This window comes from Ovis aries, chromosome 15, assembly GCF_016772045.2.
Source record: "Ovis aries strain OAR_USU_Benz2616 breed Rambouillet chromosome 15, ARS-UI_Ramb_v3.0, whole genome shotgun sequence".
NCBI classification, from domain to species: domain Eukaryota; kingdom Metazoa; phylum Chordata; class Mammalia; order Artiodactyla; family Bovidae; genus Ovis; species Ovis aries.
In genome coordinates, this window is record NC_056068.1 from 30,745,548 (window position 1) to 30,771,124 (window position 25,577).

General features: G+C 38.4%; 1 protein-coding gene across 7 annotated transcripts in view; it reads left to right on the forward strand.

The window, feature by feature from the left end:
• ARHGEF12 (Rho guanine nucleotide exchange factor 12) overlaps positions 1-25,577 on the forward strand; it is a 164,679-nt gene that overhangs the window by 107,357 nt on the left and 31,745 nt on the right. For all 7 annotated transcript variants that reach the window (XM_060399319.1, XM_060399321.1, XM_012095611.5 and 4 more), the window contains 14 exons: positions 419-496; positions 688-807; positions 2,308-2,448; positions 7,993-8,067; positions 10,136-10,228; positions 11,790-11,900; positions 12,181-12,279; positions 18,415-18,457; positions 18,745-18,850; positions 19,304-19,441; positions 20,071-20,103; positions 20,424-20,538; positions 21,179-21,284; positions 22,682-22,894. In XM_060399319.1, the coding sequence (XP_060255302.1) occupies positions 419-496; positions 688-807; positions 2,308-2,448; positions 7,993-8,067; positions 10,136-10,228; positions 11,790-11,900; positions 12,181-12,279; positions 18,415-18,457; positions 18,745-18,850; positions 19,304-19,441; positions 20,071-20,103; positions 20,424-20,538; positions 21,179-21,284; positions 22,682-22,894 (1,471 nt within the window). The remainder of the gene's footprint in view (positions 1-418; positions 497-687; positions 808-2,307; positions 2,449-7,992; positions 8,068-10,135; positions 10,229-11,789; positions 11,901-12,180; positions 12,280-18,414; positions 18,458-18,744; positions 18,851-19,303; positions 19,442-20,070; positions 20,104-20,423; positions 20,539-21,178; positions 21,285-22,681; positions 22,895-25,577) is intronic.

Below are 25,577 nucleotides of genomic sequence, written 5' to 3' on the forward strand. Positions count from 1 at the left end.
GGAGTGGTCTTAATACTTCAGGTAGGAAATACTGGGAATTTGAGCCATGCAAGGAATTTGATAGTAAAGATCCAAAGGAGGGCAAAGTATAAGATAACTGTTCTTATATTTAAGTCAACTTCATTTCTCCAACTGATATTAACACTTAGTGTTTTTTGAACCTGATATTAACATTTTAGTGTTTTTTTATCAAAAGTGAGATAGAAAGGTTGAAATTTCCCTGTAACCTTTTATCTTCAGTGTCATGTCTGAAAGCTTGGTGTCATAACCACCGGAAATAAAGAAAATCCTGATAGGTATTAAAAATTGGAGCTGAGATGTAACATTGTATGAGTCATTTTCAATACATATTTTAGCTTCACTTTCCTTGTATTGATTCTTGGTTGTTTGTTTGTTTGTTTGTTTTTTCTTTTTCTAGGAAGAAAACAATGTGGTTCATAACCAGAAAGTAGAAATTCTGAGAAAAATGTTACGGAAAGAACAGGAACGGCTTCAGGTACTAAGTTAGAAATGGGGCTGTTTACAGGCCAGTGAAAACATGAGTGGGCGTAGTTGAGTTGGTACTTATCATAATCAGACGCTATTGGTAATCAGTGCTGTCAGCTATTTAATTGATTGAGAATGGACTTTTTAGATATTTTCTTGACATAAGTAGTTAATTCTTGAAATATTTTTATAACTTTTCAGCTATTGCAGGAAGATTACAACCGAACACCTGCTCAGAGATTGCTAAAAGAGATCCAGGAGGCCAAGAAACACATTCCTCAGCTGCAAGAGCAGTTGTCCAAAGCCACGGGCTCTGCTCAGGTAACATCACTGTTAACAGTGCTGCGCGCTGTTTTGCAGGAGAGTTTTCTTCTGGGAATGAGTCAGACGGTGTTAACAGTTGCCCTTTTTAAAAGTTTTTTTTCTAGTATAGGCCAACAGGATGTCCTGTGTAGGATGTTACAGAAATAATGGTCAACTAAAAAAAATGTGAAGAAAAAAAAAGAAAAGAAATGTGGGCCTCTGATTGTTTGGTCATGATATCATGCTTCTTTGTTCCACAGTAATTTTAGAATGAATTGAGTGTTTTTGCTTTGATAACGAAAAATTACTGAAATGTATTTAGATACATGTATTTCCATTTTGAGGTTTATTCTGCCATTTGAAAACAGACCGGCAATTATATTTGAAGTGGGGATATATAATTTTTCGTACTTAATCTGCAAAACAACCCTCTGAGATTAGATATTACTGTTGTTTCCCCTCATTTTACATAAACACTTAAAGAAACTTGGATAAGTTAAATAACTTGTCTGTGGTCATGTAGCTAAATGGAACTTGGAACTGGAATTTAAACTCAGTCTGACAAATTTAAAGCACATTCATGTTCTTAATGACTATATTTTTATTTTAATTTAAAAATGGATTTGCTATATAGGTGTAAGTTATGCAGATGATGGTCTCATTAGAAGAATAACTCAGCATTATATGTCAACCAGATTTATATTCTGTAATGTTTAGATTTGGTATATGGAAAAATGAGCTGCTTATTTGTTATTCTTCATGAGTTAGATCTGTAGGTTCACACAGAAATCATCTATCCTAATCTGCTCGTTTTAAAGTTAAAAAAAATCATGCCATGGTTGAGAAAACTAGGGCCTAAATTGGTTAAATGACTCATACAAGATCACACATTTTTAAGGCCTCTTGACTTCCGGGTTCAGTGTACTTTTCATTACACATGTTTTGTTTGTTTCTTTTAGTCCCATTAGCTATATGAAGTTTTGAGTATTCTGCCTTAGTAATAATTGACATAAGTAATGTTTTATGTTGTTGTTACTACTGAGCAAAGACAATCTAACTCAGTTCCAAGAGTAAAACTGTGATTCCTAATTTAAAAACTTAGAATAATTTGCAGTATAGCAATGCACCCCAGAATTGGCAATTTATTGGAGTTGTAAAGTGTTGGAAGGCAATTAACCACAAGTTATAGTGTCATAATCTTTACTAACAGGCAGGGAATATAAATTATGTAAGTTAAACTATTTTATCTTTTTGCTTTTATTTGGAAGTTTGAATATTTATTCTCTTTATTGAAATATCCCTGTCTTCAAGGTCATGCCATTTTAGAACCACAGGATTAGTAGTTATTTATGCCTTTGACTTTTAGAACTTTTAGAGCATTCTTGATCACATCAAACTGGCCAACTTTTTACAGTCTCCATTGAGGTTGCAGTGTGACTCTTTCTTTATGTGGTCAATAATGAAAGAGTTTTTTTGTTGTTGTTTGTTTTTAATGTATGTGTGCCTAATCTGTTTTAGGATGGAACTGTAGTTACATCCTCCAAGCCATTAGGTGATGGGCTAGCAGTCGGTGAAGGAGAAGCAGATGCTGGTGATGGGCCAGGCAGGCTTGACTATGGCAGCGGAGACGCTTCTCGGCCTAGGAGTGACAGTGCCGATGTAAGTGTTCTGCACTCTTATTTTGTTGTATTTTTCTCTACAGCCCCACTTCCAGATATGATTGTAAGTTATAGGAACTACAGGTGTTCTTTTTACTTTCTTTTTATCGCCATCATCTTTTTAATTAATTAATTTAATTGGAGGCTAATTACTTTACAATATTGTAGTGGTTTTTGCCATACACTGACGTGAATCAGCCATGGGTGTACATGTGCCCCCCATCCTGAAACTCACCTCCCACCTCCCTCCCCATCCCATCCCTCAGGGTTGCCATCATCTTTAATATAGCAATTTGATGAGCAGAAATTCTGGACCCTGTTGTATATGAGCTTTTAATTCCAGAGTTCACTTTTTCCCTTGGACACCATTGCCAAATGTTTCTTTTAAGGAGATGGAATTTCCCAGCAGGCGTCTTGTTTGTGGGTAGAGAAGTTAATAATGCCAGTGCTTTCTTACTGAACCGAGAGGCCAACTGTTGATATCTTTAAGAGCATGTTAATATTCCATTTGTGGTCAGAGTGACTCAGTCTTGAATCATGGGGCACTTTGCCATTTCAAAGAGGAAAAGCCTTAGTCCTCTTAGACTTCAGTTAATAGCCCATGTTTAGTAATGCTTTCTTGATTAACCCAAAAATTGCCAGATGAACATGGATAATTGTTAAGATGGTAAAGTATTTTAAGCTGAATATGATGTAGTGTCACAGTTATATGAATACTTAAAAGCTAAGTTCAGTGTTATATACTCAGCAATACTTTGTAAGTAGTATGCAGTGATAGTAATAAGTACTTCAAAATAGATCACCCTTCTTAAAGTGATGAAGGAAATAATCTGTTGTAAGTCAGTGTTTTTTTTTCAATGTGGGTCATAAAATCAGTTTAGTGGGTTGGGGCCAGTATTTTTTTAAAAAAAGAATAGAATAGGAAATGAGTGCTTTGCATGTAGAGGAGGTAAGTGTTACTTTTTGTGACTTTTGTTGTATACACACATGCACACATTGTGTGCATTTGTACACATGAATAGCTCTGTGTGTGTGTGTGTGTGTGTGTGCACGTTGGTTAATAATGTAAAATATCTCTCAGTGGAGGTTGTAAAAAAAATTGAAAGCCACTGGTCTAAACCACCATCATTTAGGGTATCCTGATGCTTAGGCCCAGAGACTCAGTGACTCAGTTCCTCGTGCAAGGAATATTTGAGGTTATTTTTATTTTGAAAGATATTAATAGGAGTTTTATGATTAGATAGGCTAATTGTCTTGATGAAAGATTTCAATTTTGCCTCAAGAAAAGAATTATAGTAGCTTACATTTATTGAGCATATGTATTAATACCATCAGCTATAATAGGTGTTATATATTTTTTATCATAGTTAATTCTCAGAACAGCCTGATGAAGTAGTACTATTGTTATTACTTAAACAAAAGAAAAAACTGAGGCCAAAGCGAGTTAGCTAACTTGCCAAACTTACTCAGCTAGTAAGTGATTGCCTCTACCTAATTTCAAAAGACCAGCACTCGAAGGCTCCAAGGTCTGAAAATGCATTACATTTTGGGAGAGCAGTGAAAATTTTGCAGGTGTACTAGGATTATATTAATAGATAAAATGGCTGGCGCTGATCTTAGAGGCAGAGTCTTGAGTTCAAGTTATAACTTGCTCTAGCAGTGCTGCTTCTGGGAATCCTCACATTGCTTCTGTTGGATTCAGTGCTGCATCTCCTCTCTGTTTTCATGGCTTGTCTCTCCCATTAGATGTTTCTAGTGGTAGGTGTTTCTAAGTTTAGATGTCTCTAAACTTGCTCTCAAAGCAACACACCATCATATTTGACTTTATATCTACGAAGACAATGAGATTGTAGGAATTCAGAACAAGTGATGCAAATGAAAAACTTGAATTTTATCTTATTTACAGAAATGTTGACCATAAAATCTGTGGCTTAGAAATATCACTGTGAAATACAGAGTGAACTGGCAAGTGCAGAAACAGGCATTCCAGTGAATTCAGACTGTTCGACATATGTCTGGTATTGAATTGGTCTTTGAACAAGAGTGAATGAGTAGAGTTTGGGCTGTATCTTGCATGCAGAAGAGAGGCACAGCCAGAAACATGTCCATGTCGAAAATGAATTGAAGTGAATAGACAGGGAGATCAATAAGAAAAGAAGACTGCTTGGCCTAAGAGGAACTTGACAAATGTGTGTTAAATGGCTGATAAATTGTCACCATTTATTGAATACCTACTTTGTGACAGTACATGTACCTAATGCTTTACAGTTACTCTTTTTAACTCTCATAGTAATCTTAAAAAAGCAGATGTCACCGTTTTATAGATGAGGCAATTGAGGCCAAACAAGTGGATGTTGTGGAAATCCACAAGAGACAACACAGTGAAGACTATTCACTGAACACATAACAAACTCATGTCATTCCTGCAGGTGTCTTTTTGAAGCTAGAGATTTGCTGCTTTTAGCTTACGGATTTCAATGTTTGTCTCAGTTGTACTGTATTAAGATTGTAGGAACCAATCAGTGCCTTATATTTTTTCCATTTTCTGCTCCTTCTTATAGAATAATCTCCTTATTGTGTTTGTGATATCATTAGCATTGTGATATCATTAGCATTGTGAAATTCCCTGCTCTTGCTCACCTCAGAGAAGGCTTTAAAGAATACTCACATGCCCATGGATGTACTTCTCATAAGAGAAGCTCAGTTCAGTTCAGTCGTGTCTGACTCTGAGACCCCATGGACTGCAGCATGTCAGGCTCCCCTGTCCATCCTCACCTCCCAGAGTTTGTTCAAACTCCAGTCCATCAAGTTGGTCATGCCATCCAGCCATCTCATCCTCTGTCGTCCTCTTATCCTCCTGCCTTCAATCTTTCCCAGCATCAGGTCCTTTTCTGATGAGTCAGTTCTTCATACCAGGTGGCCAGAGTATTGGAGCTTGAGCTTCAGCATCAGTCCTTCCAGTGAATATTCAGGACTGATTTCCTTTGATCGCAAATTATCATCTAAAACTTAGAGCATTTCTCTCTTTGATTTTCATTTTGCAGCTGACGTTTAATTTAAAAGTTACTTTGAGGAATTTCCCTGGTGATCCAGTGGTTAGGAATCCACCTGCCAATGCAAGGGACAGAGGTTTCATCCCTGGTCCAGGAACTGAGATCCCACATGCTGCAAGGCAGTTAAACCCATGTGCCACAGCTACTGAGCCCATCCTCTAGAGCCCGCGTGCCAGAGCTACTGAGCCCACACACCACAACTGCTGACGCCTGTGTGCCTAGAGCCCAAGCTTCACAACAGGAGAAGCCACCGCAATGAGAAGCCTGCTCACCTCGATTAGAGAGAAGCCCCCACATACAACTAAAGAAAGCCCACTAGCAGCAACAGATACCTAGTGCAGCCAAAAGTAAATAAATAATTTAAAAATAAGTTATTTTGAAAAATTCCAAACTTACTCAAAAATAGACTAAGATAATAAACTCCCGCATGTACCTAATCACCCAGCTCAGAGTCATCAACAAGTGCTTAAACTTACTTTTGTGTATATTCCTTCATTCCTCGTTCTCTCCATATACTGGATATTTTAAAGTAAATCCAAGATATATTTCATTAACATGCATCTTTGGGAGGAAGAAAAGACTTAAGAAGTTAGAGCCATAGTGAAGTGAAGTGAAGTCGCTCAGTTGTGTCCAACTCTTTGCGACCCCATGGACTGTAGCCTACCAGGCTCCTCTGTCCATGAGATTTTCCAGGCAATAGTCCTGGAGTGGGTTGCCATTTCCTTCTCCAGGGGATCTTCCCAACCCAGGGATCGAACCCAGGTCTCCCGCATTGTAGACAGACGCTTTACCATCTGAGCCACCAGGGAAGTTATCAAATCTTCATTAATATTTTCTTAATATGCAATGTGATTAGCCTAATAGTCTTATAATAATCTTTTTACAGTAGGTTTATTTGAGTCAGGATCCAGTCAACAGCTTCAGTCCTTGGTTGATAAATCTCTTAATTTATGGTTGTTCCCTCCTCTTTTTTTTTTTCTTACTATTTTTTTTGTTAAACTGGGTCATATGTCCAGTAGAACTATCCACATTCTAATTGTATTTTCATGGAGGTGTTTAGCATGTTCCTCTGGTGTATATTTCCTGAAAATTGATAGTAAGATCTAGAGTCTTGAAAAGATTAAGGATTGAGGGTTGTTGTTTGGCAAGAACAATTCATGGGTGGTACTGTGTATATCCTGTTACATCACATTAGGAGGGGAATGTCTGGTTGTCTTTTTACAATTGTTAAGTTTGTAGAAGGTATGCAGATTAAATCAGCATAATTCCTTCCTTATAAATTTCTCCACTAAGTTTTTATCTGACGTTTTTACTTCCATTGTTAGCAAAAATACCTGCATCCATTATTTAATAAGGGATTTCAAAATGATATAATTTTGTCATTCTTCCTGTATTCATTAAATGGAACTATTTTATTAAGAATTTTCCCTTCTAGCTTTTAAGTTGCTGTAAGATATAGCTCATATGGGAAATTCAGAATAAATATGATTATTTTCCCTTATGTATCTGTTTTCAGAAGAATTGGTGCCCTGACATACTCTGAAGGTCACTAACTGTGGGGACCTTTGCACACATGTGTGTAGATGTGTAATATTTTGAATTCATAGATTTTTAACCTGTTTCTTACTGTATTTCAGTCCATTACAGTCATTTTTCTTTTTGATACTTACTAAATTGTCCCTTTTGAGGGGACTAGTGCGCTCCTTCTCAAGTTGTCTTCTGTGTTCTTTAGACATGACTCCCCAGTAACATAGGTTTGTTTCTTTTTGGTGTGATAAGATTATTCTAGCTTGATCTGTCCTACCTGTTAACCTAGAGTCATCCATTTCCGCCAGGTGGGGCTTATATTTGAAATTACTGTTCTCTCTCTCTTATATGTAATATATATATAGACAGCATATATCTTCTGTATAGGCATTCACAAAAAAATCTCTTGCATCTCATTTTCACCTGCTCTGAAGAATGGCTCCCATTGCTTGGAGTGTTCCTCATCTGCCAGAATTGAAGCTCTGTGTATCATATAGTGTGTATTTTACATTAGGTCATCTCAAACATACCATAAATCAGTTTACATAAGGTGGTAACATAAAAATAGAAGCTCATTTTCCTTCACAGAAATAGGCTAAAATGCTTTTAACTTGGATAGAAAGAATAGTTTGGGACAGAGGGATTTAGAGGAAGTAGAGTTTGATTTTAACTTAATGAGCTTGAAATATGTAATATATCTGATTAGAATTACTTGATAGAAATTAACCCTCAAGCCTGAAGATGAAATTATTTTATAAACATAAGACTTAAAAGCCTAATGAATAAGTGACTTGCCAAAGTCAGGTAAAAAGTAGCAGAGCCAAGTATTACATGAAAGATATTTAATAGTTTCAAACACAGATGTGACCTTCAGAACATTATTCTTTCACATTGCTCTTTCTTATCTCCTTTGGTGGGCCTGTTGAAATGAACACGTCATTTTTTGGTTTTTTAATTTTCATTAGAGTCCTAAGAGTGGCTTGAAAGAGAAGATTTATCTAGAGGAAAACCCAGAGAAAAGTGAAGCAGTTCAGGACACTGTGAGTATAAAATCAATGAAATGATAGTGACTTTCTTTATACTTAAATGACAGACATAACTGATATGTGTGTGTATTTTTTTTTTTTTAATTTGGAGAAAAAGCTTAAACTTATTAAAGGAATTTAATAAAGATTGGAAAATAGCCTCTCCATAATTAGTATTATGTGGTTAAATTTTTTTATAGTAAAATACAAATAACGTAAAATATACAATTTAACCACTTTTAAGTTCATTTCGTCATTAAGTTAGATTCACATCATTTTGCAACCATCAGCACATCTATCTCTAAAAGTTTTTCACCTTCCCCAACTGAAACTTGGTGTCGACTAAACACTAACTTCCATTATCTTCTCTCTCCAGCCCTGGCAAACCCATTCTACTTTCTGTCCCTTCGAATCTGACTGGGAACCGCATAATAAGTAGAATATATAATATTTGTCCTTCTGTGGCCAGCTTATTTCACTGAGCATGTCTTCAAGTTTGATCAGTGAGTTAGCATGTAGCAGAATCTCCTTCCTTTTTAAGGCTGAATAATAATCCATTGTGTGTGTATACCACATTTGGTTTATCCAGTCATCAGTGAACACTTGGGTTGTTTCCACCTTCTGGCTATCATGAATAATGCTACTCTGAACATGGATATATAAATAAATACCCATTTAAGTTTTTCCTTCAGTTCTTTTGAGTATATAATCAGAAATGGAGTTGCTAGATCTTGTAAATCCCTAATTGAATATTTTTAGCATTCTGATTTTATTTTTTAAGATTAGGACTTGTATAAAGTTTTCTAGTAAAAGATTTAATAGCATATTATGATTCATCTGTTAGTAGCAACATAAGGACTGTTGAAAAATCAGAAACCTCAAGTCTGCTGTAAAATGAGAAGTTGTCTCACTAATACTCTAAACTAATAAAATTTCTGCTTCACCTGATTTTTTTAAAAAATATTAAAGCCTTGTGGTTTTAAAAGCAAGAGTACAGAAAGGCAGAATCAAGTTTAGGCAATGCAGATACTTAGAGTTGCAACACACTTAATGAAGAAAAACTGCAGCTATGTATTTATTAGTCACTTAATTTGTAGCTTGTGGGTCCATGTACATAGTTTCAGCTGTAACTGCTGTGCAGATAACTCCCATGTCCCCATAGCCTCACTCCCTTTGCTCAACCCCAGATCCTGCAGCATTCAACCACTGTCAGGTTTGAGCCAAACTCGTTTTTTTCATATTTGCTCCAAATTTACTATTTCTCCTAGTACTGTATGGTCTTTCATTTCTGTATTTGTGGTATTCAAATATCCCATACTTTTTGCATTATACACTAATGTTCCAACACTCCCCTTTTCATGCTAAATCCAAATGTGTGAATGAATTGACACATGGATGATCTATTGCATAGAAATGAGGGCTGCCAGCCTACAATTTACTTTTACAATCTTGTTACCATCGTTTCTATAGCAGTGTTTGTGTGATTACTTGAACATTTTATTGCATTATGCCAATGATTTTCAACCAGGAATGATTTTGTCCCTCGGGGCACATTTGGCAAGGTCTGGAAACATTTTTGATTGTCATGACTGGGAGGCCACTCCTGGCATCTAGTGGGTGGGCAGTGGCTAAGTATGCTGCTCCGTACCCTACAGTGCATAGGACAGCCCCCACAATGAAGAATCGTCTGGCCCAAAATGTCAACAGTGCCATTTTTCCTTTGTCCTGTTGCCTTCATTCACTGTTAAAAATTGTAACTGTTTGTGTAAGCCAGTTTAATTTCCTTCTGTACCAAGGTCTAAATATATATGAAACAATAAATGAAGCCTACAGAGAGGGATTAGAACCAGATAAACAAGGGTGTATAAACAGAGGATGTTTATTATTTCTAGGGGAAGTGTTTTCTCCCCCTCCCCCTGACCAAGAAACAATCAATACTGGTAAATTTGAGAACCACTTTGAAAATAAAATACCTAAAGAAAAGGAAAAGAAACCCAGTCAGTTTAGTGAACCATGTCTTTTTTCTGTCTCTGAAATTGACCACCAAGCAATTTTTCTGTTCCTTCTCTATGAATGTTTCCAGGACACTCAGTCACTTGTTGGGAGTCCCTCTACCCGTGTGGCACCTCATATTATTGGAGCAGAGGACGATGACTTTGGTAGTGAACATGAACAGGTGATGACTTTTTCTTTCTAAAAAACAAATTATTAATTTTCTAAGATGTTTGATTTATTGCAAAAATGAACAGTTTCTGGAGATTGAAATTATATTTATAAGGATTTGAAGCTCAAGTCTTAGAACTAAGATTAATTGTTTAATTGCTTGGGTTAATTGCTTATTTTAGCTTTGACCAATAGAAATGGCCTTGCTCTTGAAGCTGATAAGAAGTCATTGATTTTTACCTAAGTATTTTATCTTTGGAGAAGGGGGATGTTCTTACAAATTTAAAAAAAATTTTCAAATTCTTGTTGTTGATTGATGGTATATAGGAATGTGATTGGCTTTATTCTTGTCCTTGTTAGTAAGCTCACGTGATCTTTTAGTAAACTACTTCAAAGAGGGGTTTAAAATAACTTCTTAAGATTTTTCTATGTAAATAACTGTGACAGTTTTTATTTCCTTGTTTCCCAGTGTTTATCTTTTATTTCTTATTATTACCTTTACTGTGCTAGTTAGGATTTCCAGTATAAGGCTGAATCACTGTGGTGAGACAGGGCATCCTGGCCTTCTTGGCCTTATTCTCAATCTTAGGAAGAATGCATTCAGTCATTTATTATTAATATGATGTTAGCCATAGATTTTTGTAGATACTTTTTTTTAATTGAGGAAGTTTTTATCATGAATAGAGGTTGAATTTTGTTGAATGACTGAGATCATCATATGTTGTTATTAAATTTACATTACATTAATGTAATTTACGTGTAACTAAATATAATGGTAAATTACATTAATTGATGTCATTAGCGTTTTGAAACAGCTATTCCTGTTTCATTCCTGAGAGAAACCCCAGTTGGTCATAATTTATTTTCCTTTTTCCAGTATTGTTGGATTCAATCCTATTATTTTGCTGAGGATTTTTGTGTGTGTTTATTGGGGATAGTAGTCTGTAGTTTTCTTTCTTTATAATATCTTTGCTTTTGATAGTTGGTTGATGCTGAGCTCTTAGATCTGAGTTGAGAAGTCTTTAGTCCTCTTATATTTTCTGAAAGAGATTGTGCAGAATGGGTGTTACTTGTTTAGATTAACTTACATGATTCTAGGTTAAGGTCAACTCTTGCTGCTTTCTGTGTTCATTGCGGTTTGGAAACATACAAGTATTCTATGAGTTGTCTTATTTAAAATCACACAACTCCATTTCCTACCACCATCTCTATGATTAGCCTAAAAGGAAGACACCTATTTTGTTATTAGGCAAAAAGCTTCCCTTTACATTTTTAGAAGTGTTATTAACCTGTTTTTTTTGTGTACTGATTTGTGTGAGCTCTTGATAATTATATTCTGGACTTGCATTCTCCCAGGATGGTCTTTCTTCCAACCTGTTCCCAAGAGATTATTTTCAGAGGAAGAGATTCTATAGCCTATGTTGCTTATAATAAATTCTAGTGAAGTTTTTTTAAACCTTGAATTTTTTAGGGAAGGTCAAAATGAAATTGGGATAGTCATATTTAACTGAGCTGACATGACATTTTGCATTTATGTGTTGGTGTTACTGATGTCTATTGATTTATTTTTCTAGATCAATGGGCAGTGCAGCTGTTTTCAGAGCATTGAACTGCTAAAATCTCGCCCTGCTCACTTGGCTGTCTTCTTACACCATGTAGTTTCCCAGTTTGACCCTGCAACATTGGTAATGTATTTCATGATTTAGCCAGTTTAGAGTTCTTAATTGATTCAAATACCATGAAAGTTTTCAGTTTTAGCAAGATGGGTAGATAGACTTCTGTCAGTTTTCTGAATTAGATACCAAAGATGATTAAAATGTTGCTAATTTATTTTTTAAAGGCTTGGTTATATGGTAATAACTACGTTGTTCATGGTGACCTACTTGTTTCAGACATTTCTGCTCAATGAGAATCTAGCAGATGACATTTTTCATGATTTCTTCCCCATTTCTTTCTCTACTACAGCTCTGTTATCTCTATTCAGACCTATATAAACAGACCAATTCCAAGGAGACCCGTCGTGTCTTCCTTGAGTTCCACCAGTTCTTCCTGGATCGATCTGCTGTAAGTTACCAAGTTAATATTACAACCTTTGCCTCAGTACACTGAATTATTGGCCTCTTACTTCCGGTCTCCCCTGCCATGTTTTTGGACTTTATTGTGCTTTCTGACGTCTGTATTATATCTCCGTTATTGATTACTCATGACCGTTATTTTTTTATCATTTCTAAGTTAGTTATAGGCATATAAATTCTCAAAATAGGTTTTAAGGGATATATATATAGGTTTATATATATGCATATTTAGGATAAGGGAATGAAAAAGAGAATACAGTATATATGTGTATACATAAATATACATAGATATACATAGATATTAAGATCCAAAGGTTCGTACTTATATAATTGGACTCTGGTTGGCCTCTTTGAAGTTTGGAGGCCCAGTTTAACTAAAAAGGGATGGAAAAGATCTTACTCATATAAATGATGGTAGATAATAGTAGTGTTTTATTTTACCAATAGAAATCTTAATAAGGTTTTTAAACTAATGTGTTTTATTATTCGCCTTGCTCTAGGATAAATAACAGCCCTTAATACGTCTCTGATAATCATGCTGCATGTCTCTAGTCCTTTCATATTTGCAGTTCTCTTAGTTGACTGTTTCACACTTTCTCTCTATTAAACTCTCCATCAATTCCTCTCCTGTTCTTTTCTCAACTGATGACCTTGCTGTTTTTTTGAGAAATTTAAAGCATACAGAAGATAACTTCTGCCAGAGATATCACCCTACCTCTGTCATACCTTATGCTTGACCCTCTCTCCTGATGATATGTAGGAATTTTTCTACTTTTAGTTCAAGACCACCTGTTCCCCTATTTATCCAGATCGTGTTTTCTTATACCTACTCAAAGGCGCTACTCTAGCAAACGTACCCCTTCTCTCCTGCATCATCAGTTCTTTTGTTTTCTACTGAATCAGTCCTATTAGTGTGCAGACATGGTTATTTCTCCCATCTTAAACAAACTCACACAGAAACATTTTAGCTCCTCCTCTTCCTCCAGCACTTGCCCTGTATTCTTTGTATTTTATTACAAAGCTGCCTCTACATCTCAGTTCATTTCAGTTTAGTTGCTCAGTCGTGTCCGACTCTTTGCGACCCCATGAATCACAGCAGGCCAGGCCTCCCTGTCCATCACCAACTCCCGGAGTTCACTCAAACTCACGTCTATCGAGTCGGTGATGCCATCCAGCCATCTCATCCTCTATTGTCCCCTTCTTCTCCTGCCCCCAATCCCTCCCAGCATCAGGGTCTTTTCCAATGAGTCAACTCTTCGCATGAGGTGGCCAAAGTATTGGAGTTTCAACATTAGCAGCAGTCCTTCCAATGAACACCCAGGACTGATTTCTTTTAGGAGGACTGGTTGGATCTCCTTGCAGTCCAAGGGACTCTCAAGAGTCTTCTCCAACACCACAGTTCAAAAGCATCAGTTCTTCGGTGCTCAGCTTTCTTCACAGTCCAACTCACATCCATACATGACCACTGGAAAAACCATAGCCTTGACTAGACAGACCTTTGTTGGCAAAGTAATGTCTCTGCTTTTCAATATGCTATCTAGGCTGGTCATAACTTTCCTTCCAAGGAGTAAGCGTCTTTTAATTTCATGGCTGCAGTCACCATCTGCAGTGATTTTGAAGCCCCAAAAAATAGTCTGACACTGTTTCCACTGTTTCCCCATCTATTTCCCATGGAGTGATGGGACTGGATGCCATGATCTTTGTTTTCTGAATGTTGAGCTTTAAGCTAACTTTTTCACTCTCCTCTTTCACTTTCATCAAGAGGCTTTTTAGTTCCTCTTCACTTTCTGCCATAAGGGTGGTATCATCTACATATCTGAGGTTATTGATATTTCTCCCGGCAATCTTGATTCCAGCTTGTGTTTCTTCCAGCCCAGCGTTTCTCATGATGTACTCTGCATATAAGTTAAACAAGCAGGGTGACAGTATACAGCCTTGACATACTCCTTTTCCTATTTGGAACCAGTCTGTTGTTCCATGTCCAGTTCTAACTGTTGCTTCCTGACCTGCATACAGGTTTCTCAAGAGGCAGGTCAGGTGGTCTCGTATTCCCATCTCTTTCAGAATTTTCCACAGTTATTGTGATCCACACAGTCAAAGGCTTTGGCATCGTCAGTAAAGCAGACATAGATGTTTTTCTGGAACTCTCTTGCTTTTTCGATGATCCAGCAGATGTTGGCAATTTGATCTCTGGTTCCTCTGCCTTTTCTAAAATCACCTTGAACATCTGGAAGTTCACGGTTCACGTATTGCTGAAGCCTCGCTTGGAGAATTTTGAGCATTACTTACTTAACTAGTGTGTGAGATGAGTGCAATTGTGTGGTAGTTTGAGTATTCTTTGGCATTGCCTTTCTTGGGGATTAGAATGAAAACTGACCTTTTCCAGTCCTGTGGCCACTGGTGAGTTTTCCAAATTTGCTGGCATATTGAGTGCAGCACTTTCACAGCATCATTTTCAGGATTTGAAATAGCTCAACTGGAATTCCATCGCCTCCACTAGCTTTGTTCATAGTGATGCTTTCTATGGCCCACTTGACTTCACATTCCAGGATGTCTGGCTCTAGGTGAGTGATCACACCATTGTCATTATCTGGGTCGTGAAGCTCTTTTTTGTACAGTTCTTCTGTGTATTCTTGCCACCTCTTCTTAATATCTTCTGCTTCTGTTAGATCCATACCATTTCTGTCCTTTATCGAGCCCATCTTTGCATGAAATGTTCCCTTGCTATCTCTAATTTTCTTGAAGAGATCTCTAGTATTTCCCATTCTGTTGTTTTCCTCTATTTCTTTGCATTGATCGCTGAGGAAGGCTTTCTTACCTTTCCTTGCTATTCTTTGGAACTCTGCATTCAGATGCTTATATCTTTCCTTTGCTCCTTTGCTTTTCGCCTCTCTTCTTTTCACAGCTATTTGTAAGGCCTACCCAGACAGCCATTTTGCTTTTTTGCATTTCTTTTCCATGGGGATGGTCTTGATCCCTGTCTCCTGTACAATGTCAGGAACCTCCGTCCATAGTTCATCAGGCACTCTTGTCAGATCTAGACCGTTAAATCTATTTCTCACTTCCACTGTATAATCATAAGGGATTTGATTTAGGCCATACCTAAATGGTCTAGTGGTTTCCCCACTGTCTTCAATTGAAGTCTGAATTTGGCAATAAGGAGTTCATGATCTGAGCCACAGTCAGCTCCCGGTCTTGTTTTTGCTGACTGTATAGAGCTTCTCCATCTTTGGCTGCAAAGAATACAATCAGTCTGATTTCAGTGTTGACAACCTGGTGATGTCCATGTGTAGAATCTTCTCTTGTGTTGTTGGAAGAGAGTGTTATGACCAGTGCATTCTCTTGGCAAAACTCTATTAGCCTTTGCCCTGCTTCATTCCATACTCCAAGGTCAAATTTGCCTGTTACTCCAAGTGTTTCTTGACTTCCTACTTTTGCATTCCAGTCCCCTATAATGAAAAGGACATCTTTTTTGGGTGTTAGTTCTAAAAGGTCTTGTAGATCTTCATAGAACCATTCAACTTCAGCTTCTTCAGCATTACTGGTTGGGGCGTAGACTTGGATTACCGTGATATTGAATGGTTTGCCTTGGAAACGAACAGAGATCATTCTGTTGTTTTTGAGATTGCATCCAGGTACTGCATTTCGGACTCTTTTGTTGACTATGATGGCTACTCCATTTCTTCTAAGGGATTCCTGCCCACAGTAGTAGATATAATGGTCATCTGAGTTAAATTCACCCACTCCAGTCCGTTTTAGTTCGCTGATTCCTAGAATGTTGATGTTCACTCTTGCCATCTCCTGTTTGACCGCTTCCAATTTGCCTTGATTCATGGACCTGACATTCCAGGTTCCTGTTGCTCTTTACAGCATCGGACCTTGCTTCTATCACCAGTCACATCCACAGCGGGGTATTGTTTTTTCTTTGGCTCCATCCCTTCATTCTTTCTGGAGTTATTTCTCCACTGATCTCCAGTAGCATATTGGGCACCTACCGACCTGGGGAGTTCCCTTTTCAGTACCTTCTCAGTGAGACCTTCCCTGACCAGTTTACTTAAACTTTCATCCCCCTTGCTTTCTGTCACCTTTCCTGTGTTATTTTTGTCCACAGAATTTATTTATTTTTTTAATTTTATCCATCTGTATTCCTGCTCTTCTGCCCTGAATGTAAGCTCCATTAGGGCAGATGTCTTTTGTTCTGTTTGTTCACTGCTGTTTCCCCAAAACTGAATAGATCCTGACAGAGTGGTCACTGAGATAGTTGCTGAGTGGATTAGTTAGGGTTCTGATTATAATGCCATTGTTTAAAATATTACACATTATATTTATTAAGATGATTTTCTTCAATGAAGAAATGACAGTATACTGAAGTTTATGTAAACTTGACATTTCTTAAGAGCATTCCATGCTAAGGCACAGAATGTGCCTTTAGATCAGGTGATTTCTTATATTTTGCTGCTCGTGGTCTATATAAGCTTATTAACATCAAAGTGTAAGAACCCTGCTAGATTAATTTCCTAATTATTCTTTTATGCTGCCAAGGGGAGATGATCAGTCTCCAATCCTCAGCTCAGGCTGAGGGCCCTTTGACCAGATTCCTGCGTCCAGGACCGGGGGACTAGAAAAACAGGGAAGGATAGGAAGCGTTAAGGAGAGGAAAGGGAGAGGGAAGGGGAGAGAGGTCAATAAAGTCTCTTGTTCCTTACCAGTTGGGGCACTGTGGCCAGTTGTCCTCGTCAGGAGGAGACCAGGGACAAAAGGGTCCCAGTTGTGGCCGCTGGGTCTGGTCCACTGGCAGGCAAGCTGGCCCCTGAGTACCCCGAGTGGTCAGGATGTCAGTCTCAGCCAAGAAGAGTCCCATCTGGGTCGCCATTTGTTGCAGGAAGGAGGACCTCTTCCAGGGCCCGAAACTGGGCTCTTGTCTAACACTTGGAAATGAATTGTCTGAGGAGACACGTGTGCTGACAAAGCAAGAGATTTTATTGGGAAAGGGTACCCGGGTGGAGAGCAGTAGGATAAGGGAACCCAGGAGAACAGCTCTGCCACGTGGCTCTTTTATGCCACAGGTGATATTATTTCATATAAATACCCACATACAGAAATGAACATATATATACTTTCTTATATTTGTGCTAGAAGTATTTCTGGAAAGTTGGCTTGAGCTACTTTATGGCAACCTCAGATAAAGAGAAAGCTTTGAAATCCATTTTAACTGCTCTTCAAATAAATTTTAGAGCTCTCAATTTTTAGCAGTAACTTATTTTCAGATGTAAAACTTCAGATCTTACATTAATTTTTTTTTAAATTCCGGAAGGATATGACTTAAGTGGGTGTATAATACAGAGTAAATTTGAAGAAGATAATATACTTTCTCCAAATGCAAAATAATTTTTTCTGAGACATTTCCCAAATTAACAGGAGAAAATTATCTGGTAATGGGCTCACAGACTGCAGTTGTCATGTGAAAAAACATAGCTAAGAAGAAGTTAATTATGACATGGTCATCTTATTTCAGTAGTAAAAACTGCAGATGTAAGAACTAGAGATTTGAGACTCCAGAGCTTCAACGTTGATATCCAGCACTTTCTCGTTGGGAACATGACTTCTGATGAGGGTTCTTTAGCTATATATACCAATATGATTGGGAATATCATGGTCTTCAGTGTGAGTGTCTAAAATACAGTGAATAAAATTGTTATACATGAGTAAAGTTTTCATATGGTGATCTACATATAGTTTAGGTTTTTACCTATATTGATTCAAACAGTGTGTGACCGATTATCTTAACCAGTGATTCTCGAAAGCCCAAAGCAATATTCATTCATTCTAGAAAGCCAAAGCCAACAGGAATAAATAAGGCACAAAAGCATTCAGTCATCTAGTAAAACAGATTTTAGGTATTTCCTTTATAACATGATCCTTGGGGAGTGGGCTTCTTTTCAAGTTCAAACCATAGAATATTCCAAAGCTGGGAAATTTAGATGGGCGGTACTCCCAAAATGAGCTTATACATGAATATACTTATAGGTATTCAAGTTCTTTCTCTTTATTTTGTGTAAGTACTGATATGGATCCTGAAAGACCCTTAGTGCAATTTCACTTTTTGTTTGCATTTTTGTTTTAGCACCTGAAGGTTTCTGTTCCTGATGAAATATCAGTAGATCTAGGTAAGTCTGGAGCACCAATGTGCTAGAGGATTACATCTCTGTAGATAGGTAGCTCAGCTCTTCTCTAGAGGTTTTATCTGTTACACAGTAACTAGTAGGTCATATGAATCACAACAGTAAAAGAGCCTATAATACATTTAAGAGTAAATGAAATGTGAGTTCTAAGATTAAAATACTTAAAATATATTATCTCTTTATCTTACTTCAAGTTAAGTTCACACCAAGTAGTGCCAGTTACAATGCACAAAATGTGCCTTTAGATCAGGTGATTTCTTGTATTTATGCAGAAAAAAGACGACCAGAGCTTATTCCTGAGGATCTACATCGCCACTATATCCAAACTATGCAAGAAAGAGTCCACCCAGAAGTTCAGAGGCACTTGGAAGATTTTCGGTAAGCCTTGTGGTCGACAGAAGCTGATATGGTTGTCCTGAATTAATTTTCTTTTTAGGTAGGAACAGGTTATACATTCCTTGGCATAACATATGGTCTCTGTCATTGTTACTAAAACCTAATGAACTTCCGGCGTCGAAAGGTTGGCATGGTACTGAGAGTGCATGGTCCCCTTTCCTTATGGCTGGCAGGAATTGAGCGTAGTAGCTGTCTGTGCCAAGTGTGTCCTTCAAGATATGTGTTCTGTTGAGTGACTTCCTCTAGAATTTTCTTCCTCCAGTGTCCCAGGTGACGTGGGCCCCCACACAGAAAACCGTGACATTTTACCTGTTGCTAGAAATTCATAACTATGGAAACTCTGGTGAAGCATCTCCAGAGGGAGATAGTACCCTCTAGGTAACTCAGGAAATTACCCTCTAGGCTACCTCAGGAAATTTCTCCTATTCCCTTTAGGCAGAAGCGCAGCATGGGGCTGACCTTGGCTGAAAGCGAACTGACTAAACTTGATGTCGAGCGAGACAAGGACCGGTTAACTTTGGAGAAAGAACGGGCATGTGCAGAACAGATTGTCGCCAAAATTGAAGAAGTGTTGTAAGTAATAGAAATACATGTAGAAACGCCCTCTCTACTGAGGTGATAATTATGTGTGAAGTACATTTGAGCAAATTTAGAAGGTGTGTCGGGTTGTTTATGTAGAGCAGTTTGCCTTGTGATAGTACTAAACTTTATGCTGATATCGTAGATGACATTCTTGTATTTCTTTTTCTGGGTATTGCTAAGATGAGTAACTGTAGAATTTCTAACTGATCAAAAACAGGTCGAATACTTACATTGGCTTTAATTCACAGGCTTTGGAAATATTTCTTGCTATAAAACATTTATAGCAAGTTGGTGATGAAAAAGTGATCCCTCAGGGATCACAATTTTTCTGACACATCATTCCAGGTGACAGAGACTTAGAGTGGATCCTGAAACACTGACTGTGCCACAGGGGCTTCCCTGGGGGCTCAGATGGCAGAGAATCTGCCTGCAGTGTGGAGGACCTGGGTTTGATCCCTGGGTCAGCAAGATCCCCTGGAGAAGGGAATGGCTATCCACTGCAGTATTCTTGCCTGGAGAATTCCATGGACTTGACTCTGTTTTGTTGATCAGTTATCTGAGTTTAGTAACAACTCTTTTATTAAACTGTAATATTTCATTTTAAATGCTTTTATTTTTAGGATGACTGCTCAGGCTGTAGAAGAAGAAAAGAGGTAATGAAACTATTTTTTCCTAGAATTTTAAGGACAAAAAAAAAAAAAAAAAAGAAACTGTCTTTTCTCCTGTCCTAAATTTAGATTTATTTCTTTTAACTTAAAAATACAGACTGTTTCTAGTGGCTTGTATTTTATGTGACTAATATTCTAGTATCTGAGTAGAATCTTTACTGGTCACAGTAAATCGATAGCTCTTTATTTTTCACTTGATAAATTCTAAGACTTTCAGCATGGGGGTTTTGGAAGTCATTTGATACCTTTATTTACCCACTGTCCCTTCCCAGAAGTCTTATTTTACTTAATCCTTTCTCCCCCAGTTCGACAATGCAATATGTTATTCTCATGTACATGAAACATTTGGGAGTAAAAGTGAAAGAACCTCGAAATTTGGAGCACAAGCGAGGTCGCATTGGATTCCTTCCAAAAATCAAGGTAAAACTGGAATAATAATAGTGTGTTCAGGTCGCCATGCTTCTTATATCTGACTGCAGGGCTTTCCTTCTTCTTAGTGTTGATTTTTTCAGCAAGTTAGTGCTAAGCATGCCAGCAGGAATGAGATACGGTCCCTGTTCTCAAGAAACTCAAAATCCAGTGAGAAATCCAGACGTACGAACTGTTAGATGATATGAAAAGTGAAAACAAGAGTTTACACAGAGAGCTATCCTCAGCTTTGTTTCGACCCCGTGCTTTGCTTTTACGGTTCCTCTCAGTGTTTATAATTGTTTATGTTGGTAGATTGTAGAGCTGGATGAAGATAAGGACCTCCGTTGTATCCCATCTTTTAGCATAGTGCCTTCAGACATTATTAGTTTAGCAAATATTATTCCAGAGATGAATGAGTTACTTAAAACAAGCTCCCAGTAAATGTGTTATAAAAATACCTTTTACTTTCCAAAATTGTCAGTTCTGGAGGGTTTGAAAAGGCGTCTTGAGTTTGATGTATACATAGTGCTGTGTGCCAGCTTCCAACGAGTGCCCTTTGTGTGTCTTTCATTTACATGTGGCCAGTTTCTTTCAACTTGACCATTAGAATTATGGGTCTCTTATCTCTTTGATTGTACCTTGATTCCAGCAAAGTATGAAGAAAGATAGAGAAGGCGAAGAAAAGGGGAAGCGAAGAGGATTCACCAGCATCTTGGGACCCCCTAGGAGACCAAGCCGCCACGACAACAGTGCAAGTATGTTGAAGTCTGCAATGCCGCATTCCCACCATTCCGTGCCGTCTTCTTATCAGAGGCTCATTCAGCTAGGCGGGGTTGCTGGAGAAGGATGTTCTAGAAATGTTTCCACTGAACCGCCGCTGTTTCTATTCAGTGTCATTTCTAACGGAACCCCCGGCATTCAGTTAGACTTCACAGTTGTCATAAGTGCTTAATGGCAGTAGAACATCCCATCAGCTGTTCATAACATAATTTACTCACCTCTTCTGATTTCATTGCATTCACTTTCTGATTGTTAAATTTATAAAACAAAATGTACATGAACTTCACCTTCATACTTTGTCTTTTTGTACATGTATGACTCATTTTCTCCATACTTAAACTGGTCTCCACCTCTCCACTGTGCTTTATTTCCTGCTGTCCCTCCACGCTCAGGCCTAATGGAGAGTTGCTCTCCTGGAGAGGGCTACAGGAGGAGTAGAGGTGGTGCTGTGGGAGAGAAATTAGGTCCTGCAGTGGTCCTCACACTGCGCAGCACCGCATTTGAAGATACTGGCACAGCTGGAGTTGGGGGCGGCTGTTGTGATCCAGCAAACCTGAGTGTCCCACCCTGTGAAGAATCCTCATTCAAATGTCAGTGGTGCCCCTTGTCGAGAAACACTGAGAAGAAGAAGGAAATCTTTAGAGAAGAGGTTGAGGAGAATGGAAAATTTAACCATCTGTTAAAGGGATTCAGAGGAAGAATTGTAGGAGTTCGGGAAGGAAGAATTTTAGGATTAGAGATGTATACAGCTATGTGAAGATGTGCATGGCTATGGGGTGCTTCTCATGGTAACTGATGTACACACTGGTAACAGGCAGGGTGGGGATTATTCTGCATGTTCTCTGAGGCATGTCATGATGGAGAAATTGTGAGTGTTAGGGAGGAGTGGCGTAGGGGCTTGCTAAGAGTTCACAGAGCCAGCGGGCTTCATCTTCACTCTGACAGAGGAATACAGCTTTGTGGTGTGTCCATCTCCATCTGTCTGTATCCCCCCCCCCCCCACCACTGCCACCCATTGCTGGTCTTCTCAGCTCCTTTTCTCATGACCCTTCTTCCTCTGCCTCTTCTCTCTCCCCCTCATCTTCTACCATCTCCCACCCTTTACTCCTCCTCCTCTTTCAACCTCCCCTGCCTTTCTCTCTCTGTCTCTCTCTCTCTGTCTCTCCTTCCCACCTCCTTCCTTCTCTTTCTTTCTTCCTTACTTTTTTTTCTCCCTTCCTTCCTAACTTTATCTATCTCTCCCTCTTTTCCTCACTGTATGTAATTCATGTTATATGTTTCTAAGGCCCACCATGTTCTTTCTAAGCTCTTTTCATCATCTATTTTAAAGCTGCTTTGCCACATGATTTATTAACCATTGCTTTCTGTTCAGTTGGCAGAGCCATGGAACTACAGAAGCAGCGCCACCCTAAGCACTTGTCCACGCCCTCATCTGTGAGTCCTGAACCTCAGGATTCTGCGAAGTTGCGCCAGGGTGGATTAGCAAGCGAAGGAGCAGACATTGGCTACCTGCCAGCCAATTCCACGTCCTACATGGTTTCAGGGGCCACTCTTTCCCAGGAAGGAGGGAAAGAGAATGATATGGGTGAGCTAATGCTGTCATTCAACTTAGCTAAGCATCAGGATTTTAAAACAACTATACTAAGAAATAGAAGGGCAGATTATTTGAATCAGGACTGAGTCACAGTTTAAAGATTTTAGTATTCTATAACCAGTGACAAATCTACTCTGAATGGTAATTTTGAGTTATTATCCAGTCAGAAAATATTTATGGAGTTTTCTGTCAGGCATTATCTCTGTAGCAAATGTTATCATGTGATTATTATACATAGATTTTTGCCGCATGCAGCTTAGCCTTCTGGGGAAGTAGTCATAAATATCATAAATAAAATATTCAAGTTGTGGGGAGTGTTGAGAGAACTGGTCAGAAGTTAGAAGCATATACGGTAGGTCCTTGTTGTTATTTATCTATTTTATATATGCTGCTAAGTTGCTTCAGTCGTGTCCGACTCTGTGCAACCCTGTGGACTGCAGCCTACCAGGCTCCTCTGTCCATGGGATTTTCCAGGCAAGAGTACTGGAGTGGGTTGCCACTGCCTTCTCCTGTAACTGCATAGTGATACACCAATTCAACTTACTGCTGTGGGGGAAAAACACCATTTAAGGAGACATGAAGACAAAGCACAAACCCGACTAAGGGCACACATGCTATGGACCACAGCATGGCTATGATCAGAGCAAGTGGAGGGGGGACCGGGGAGGGAAGGTGGATGGGTAAACTACAGCCTCGGGGGGGGGGGGGGGGGGCTCTGGATTGATGACGACTAAGCAGATGACAGGATGAGACAGGAAATCAAAACCAATGGTGAAAGCAGACACACCGCCAGAGCACTCCAACAGCACACGGCCAGAGCACTCCAACAGCAAGGAAAACATACAGAACTGTTCTTTCACAAATACTCGGAAAGAAATCAAGCAAGAAACCACAGAGGAATCGTCAAAGAATTTTAAATATCAGCTAATTAGCCAGTGATGCAAATTATAAAAACAGTGTGTCAAAAGACCACAAAATGGACTAGTTACTTCACAGGCCGCTAAAATGATTCACGGTTAATTTAATTATAAGCTGACTAACCATGCAGCTAATATGAAATGGGTGGTAACAGAAAAAAGAGATAATACAAGTCCAGTTACAAAGCAGAGTATTGTACACGTGATTTCATGGGGTAAATAGCAATGCACTCACAAAACCTAGGCTAAACACGCAAGAAAGCTGGAACATGTGCTTTAGAGCCACACACTCTGTCACCAAAAGCCCTATTTTATATATGGTAGTATGTATATCAGTAAAAATTATTCTGTATTTAAGAGTGTTTCAGTAGAAAGTTGATAGAATAAAAACAACAAAAAATAAGAAAAGTAAAAGTAAGTTAGAGGCAGATATGTTTATGTAGGGTGCACCTAAAGAAGACTTTTAAAAAATCTGAGATACTGGGTTTTTTTTTTTAATACTAAGGGGAAGCCAATTGAAAGAAAGAGGTTTAAAATGTGGGAAATGGACTATATGACCAATAGAAAAAAGTTTTGAGAAGGAGAGAAGCAATGCTATGCAGAGTATATGTGAAGGGCAAGGTTATTAGCTGAGAGTGAGGATTTAGTGAGAAGGGCAAGAGGATTTAAAGAGTAAAGGAAGATAGGAAGTAATTGTAGGTAATTGAGAAAAGAGCTTATTACCGTATTTCTTCATACTTGTTGTAATTGGTTTCTTAAGCAAGTGAGCTGGGAGAATTAGGTCCTTGTATTTGGAGAAGGAAATACCCGTTTGTATTGGTGATTTTGGAAGCAGTTCAATTTCTGGTATGACAAAACCAAGAGTGGATCCGTGGGAGTGGTCACTGGGGTAGCATAGAGGGGGTTCCTAGTGATGAAGCAGGGGAGGCGCCAGGGAGCCAAAGGTTTAGATATGTTTATAGACATAGATTTTGTGGTGGCTGTGTTTGATAATAGCATGGAGAGGAAAATTGTGAGCCAGCAGCCAAAGGTTCAGTGTTGCTAGACGGCTCTTGGTAATGACAACATGACATTATTCAGAGAGTGAGCGCCTCAGTGGAGCAAGGGATTTTTATAAGAAAGTAGGATAATAGTCTAAAAGTAGTCCTTAGGAAAAAGAAGAGTTGCTGTCTCATCACCCTGCAGTACATAGTGTATGGCAGAAACATCAGTCTCTATTTGAGGGACCTGAAGCAGAAGACAAAGAAGTAGCAGTGATATTTGTAGAAAAGCCTGGAGGTTCAGTCTTACATGGAATTCTGAAGATGTTGGACTGAGTAATGCCTTAATTCATGGCTGTCATGTCTCACTGAAATAAAAGAACGGTAGTAATGAATAAACAACAAGCAAAAAGAGAAAAGAAGCTGAGGAAGAGAAGGTATTCTTATTCATAAGAGATTTCCACAAATTTGGGGGAGATTAATGGGCACGAGTGGTTTGATGTATGAAAGGACATAAAGGAAGTAGGAGCCCATAGTTTGTGTAAGGAGTCCAAGGTGGGAGCCAGTCTGTCCATTGGAACCCAAAAGAGGGTTGTCATATGAGTCACAGAGTGCATGAGGAAAAAGTAAAACTGAAAATGATGAATTCACAGAAGATCTGTAATCAGAACAGTTCTGTCAGCAACTTCTGATTCTTATATTACAGAATATAAGCAGTCGTTCTTATATCAGAAGAAAATGAATATGTTCTTTGTTCAGTTCAGTTCAGTTCAGTCT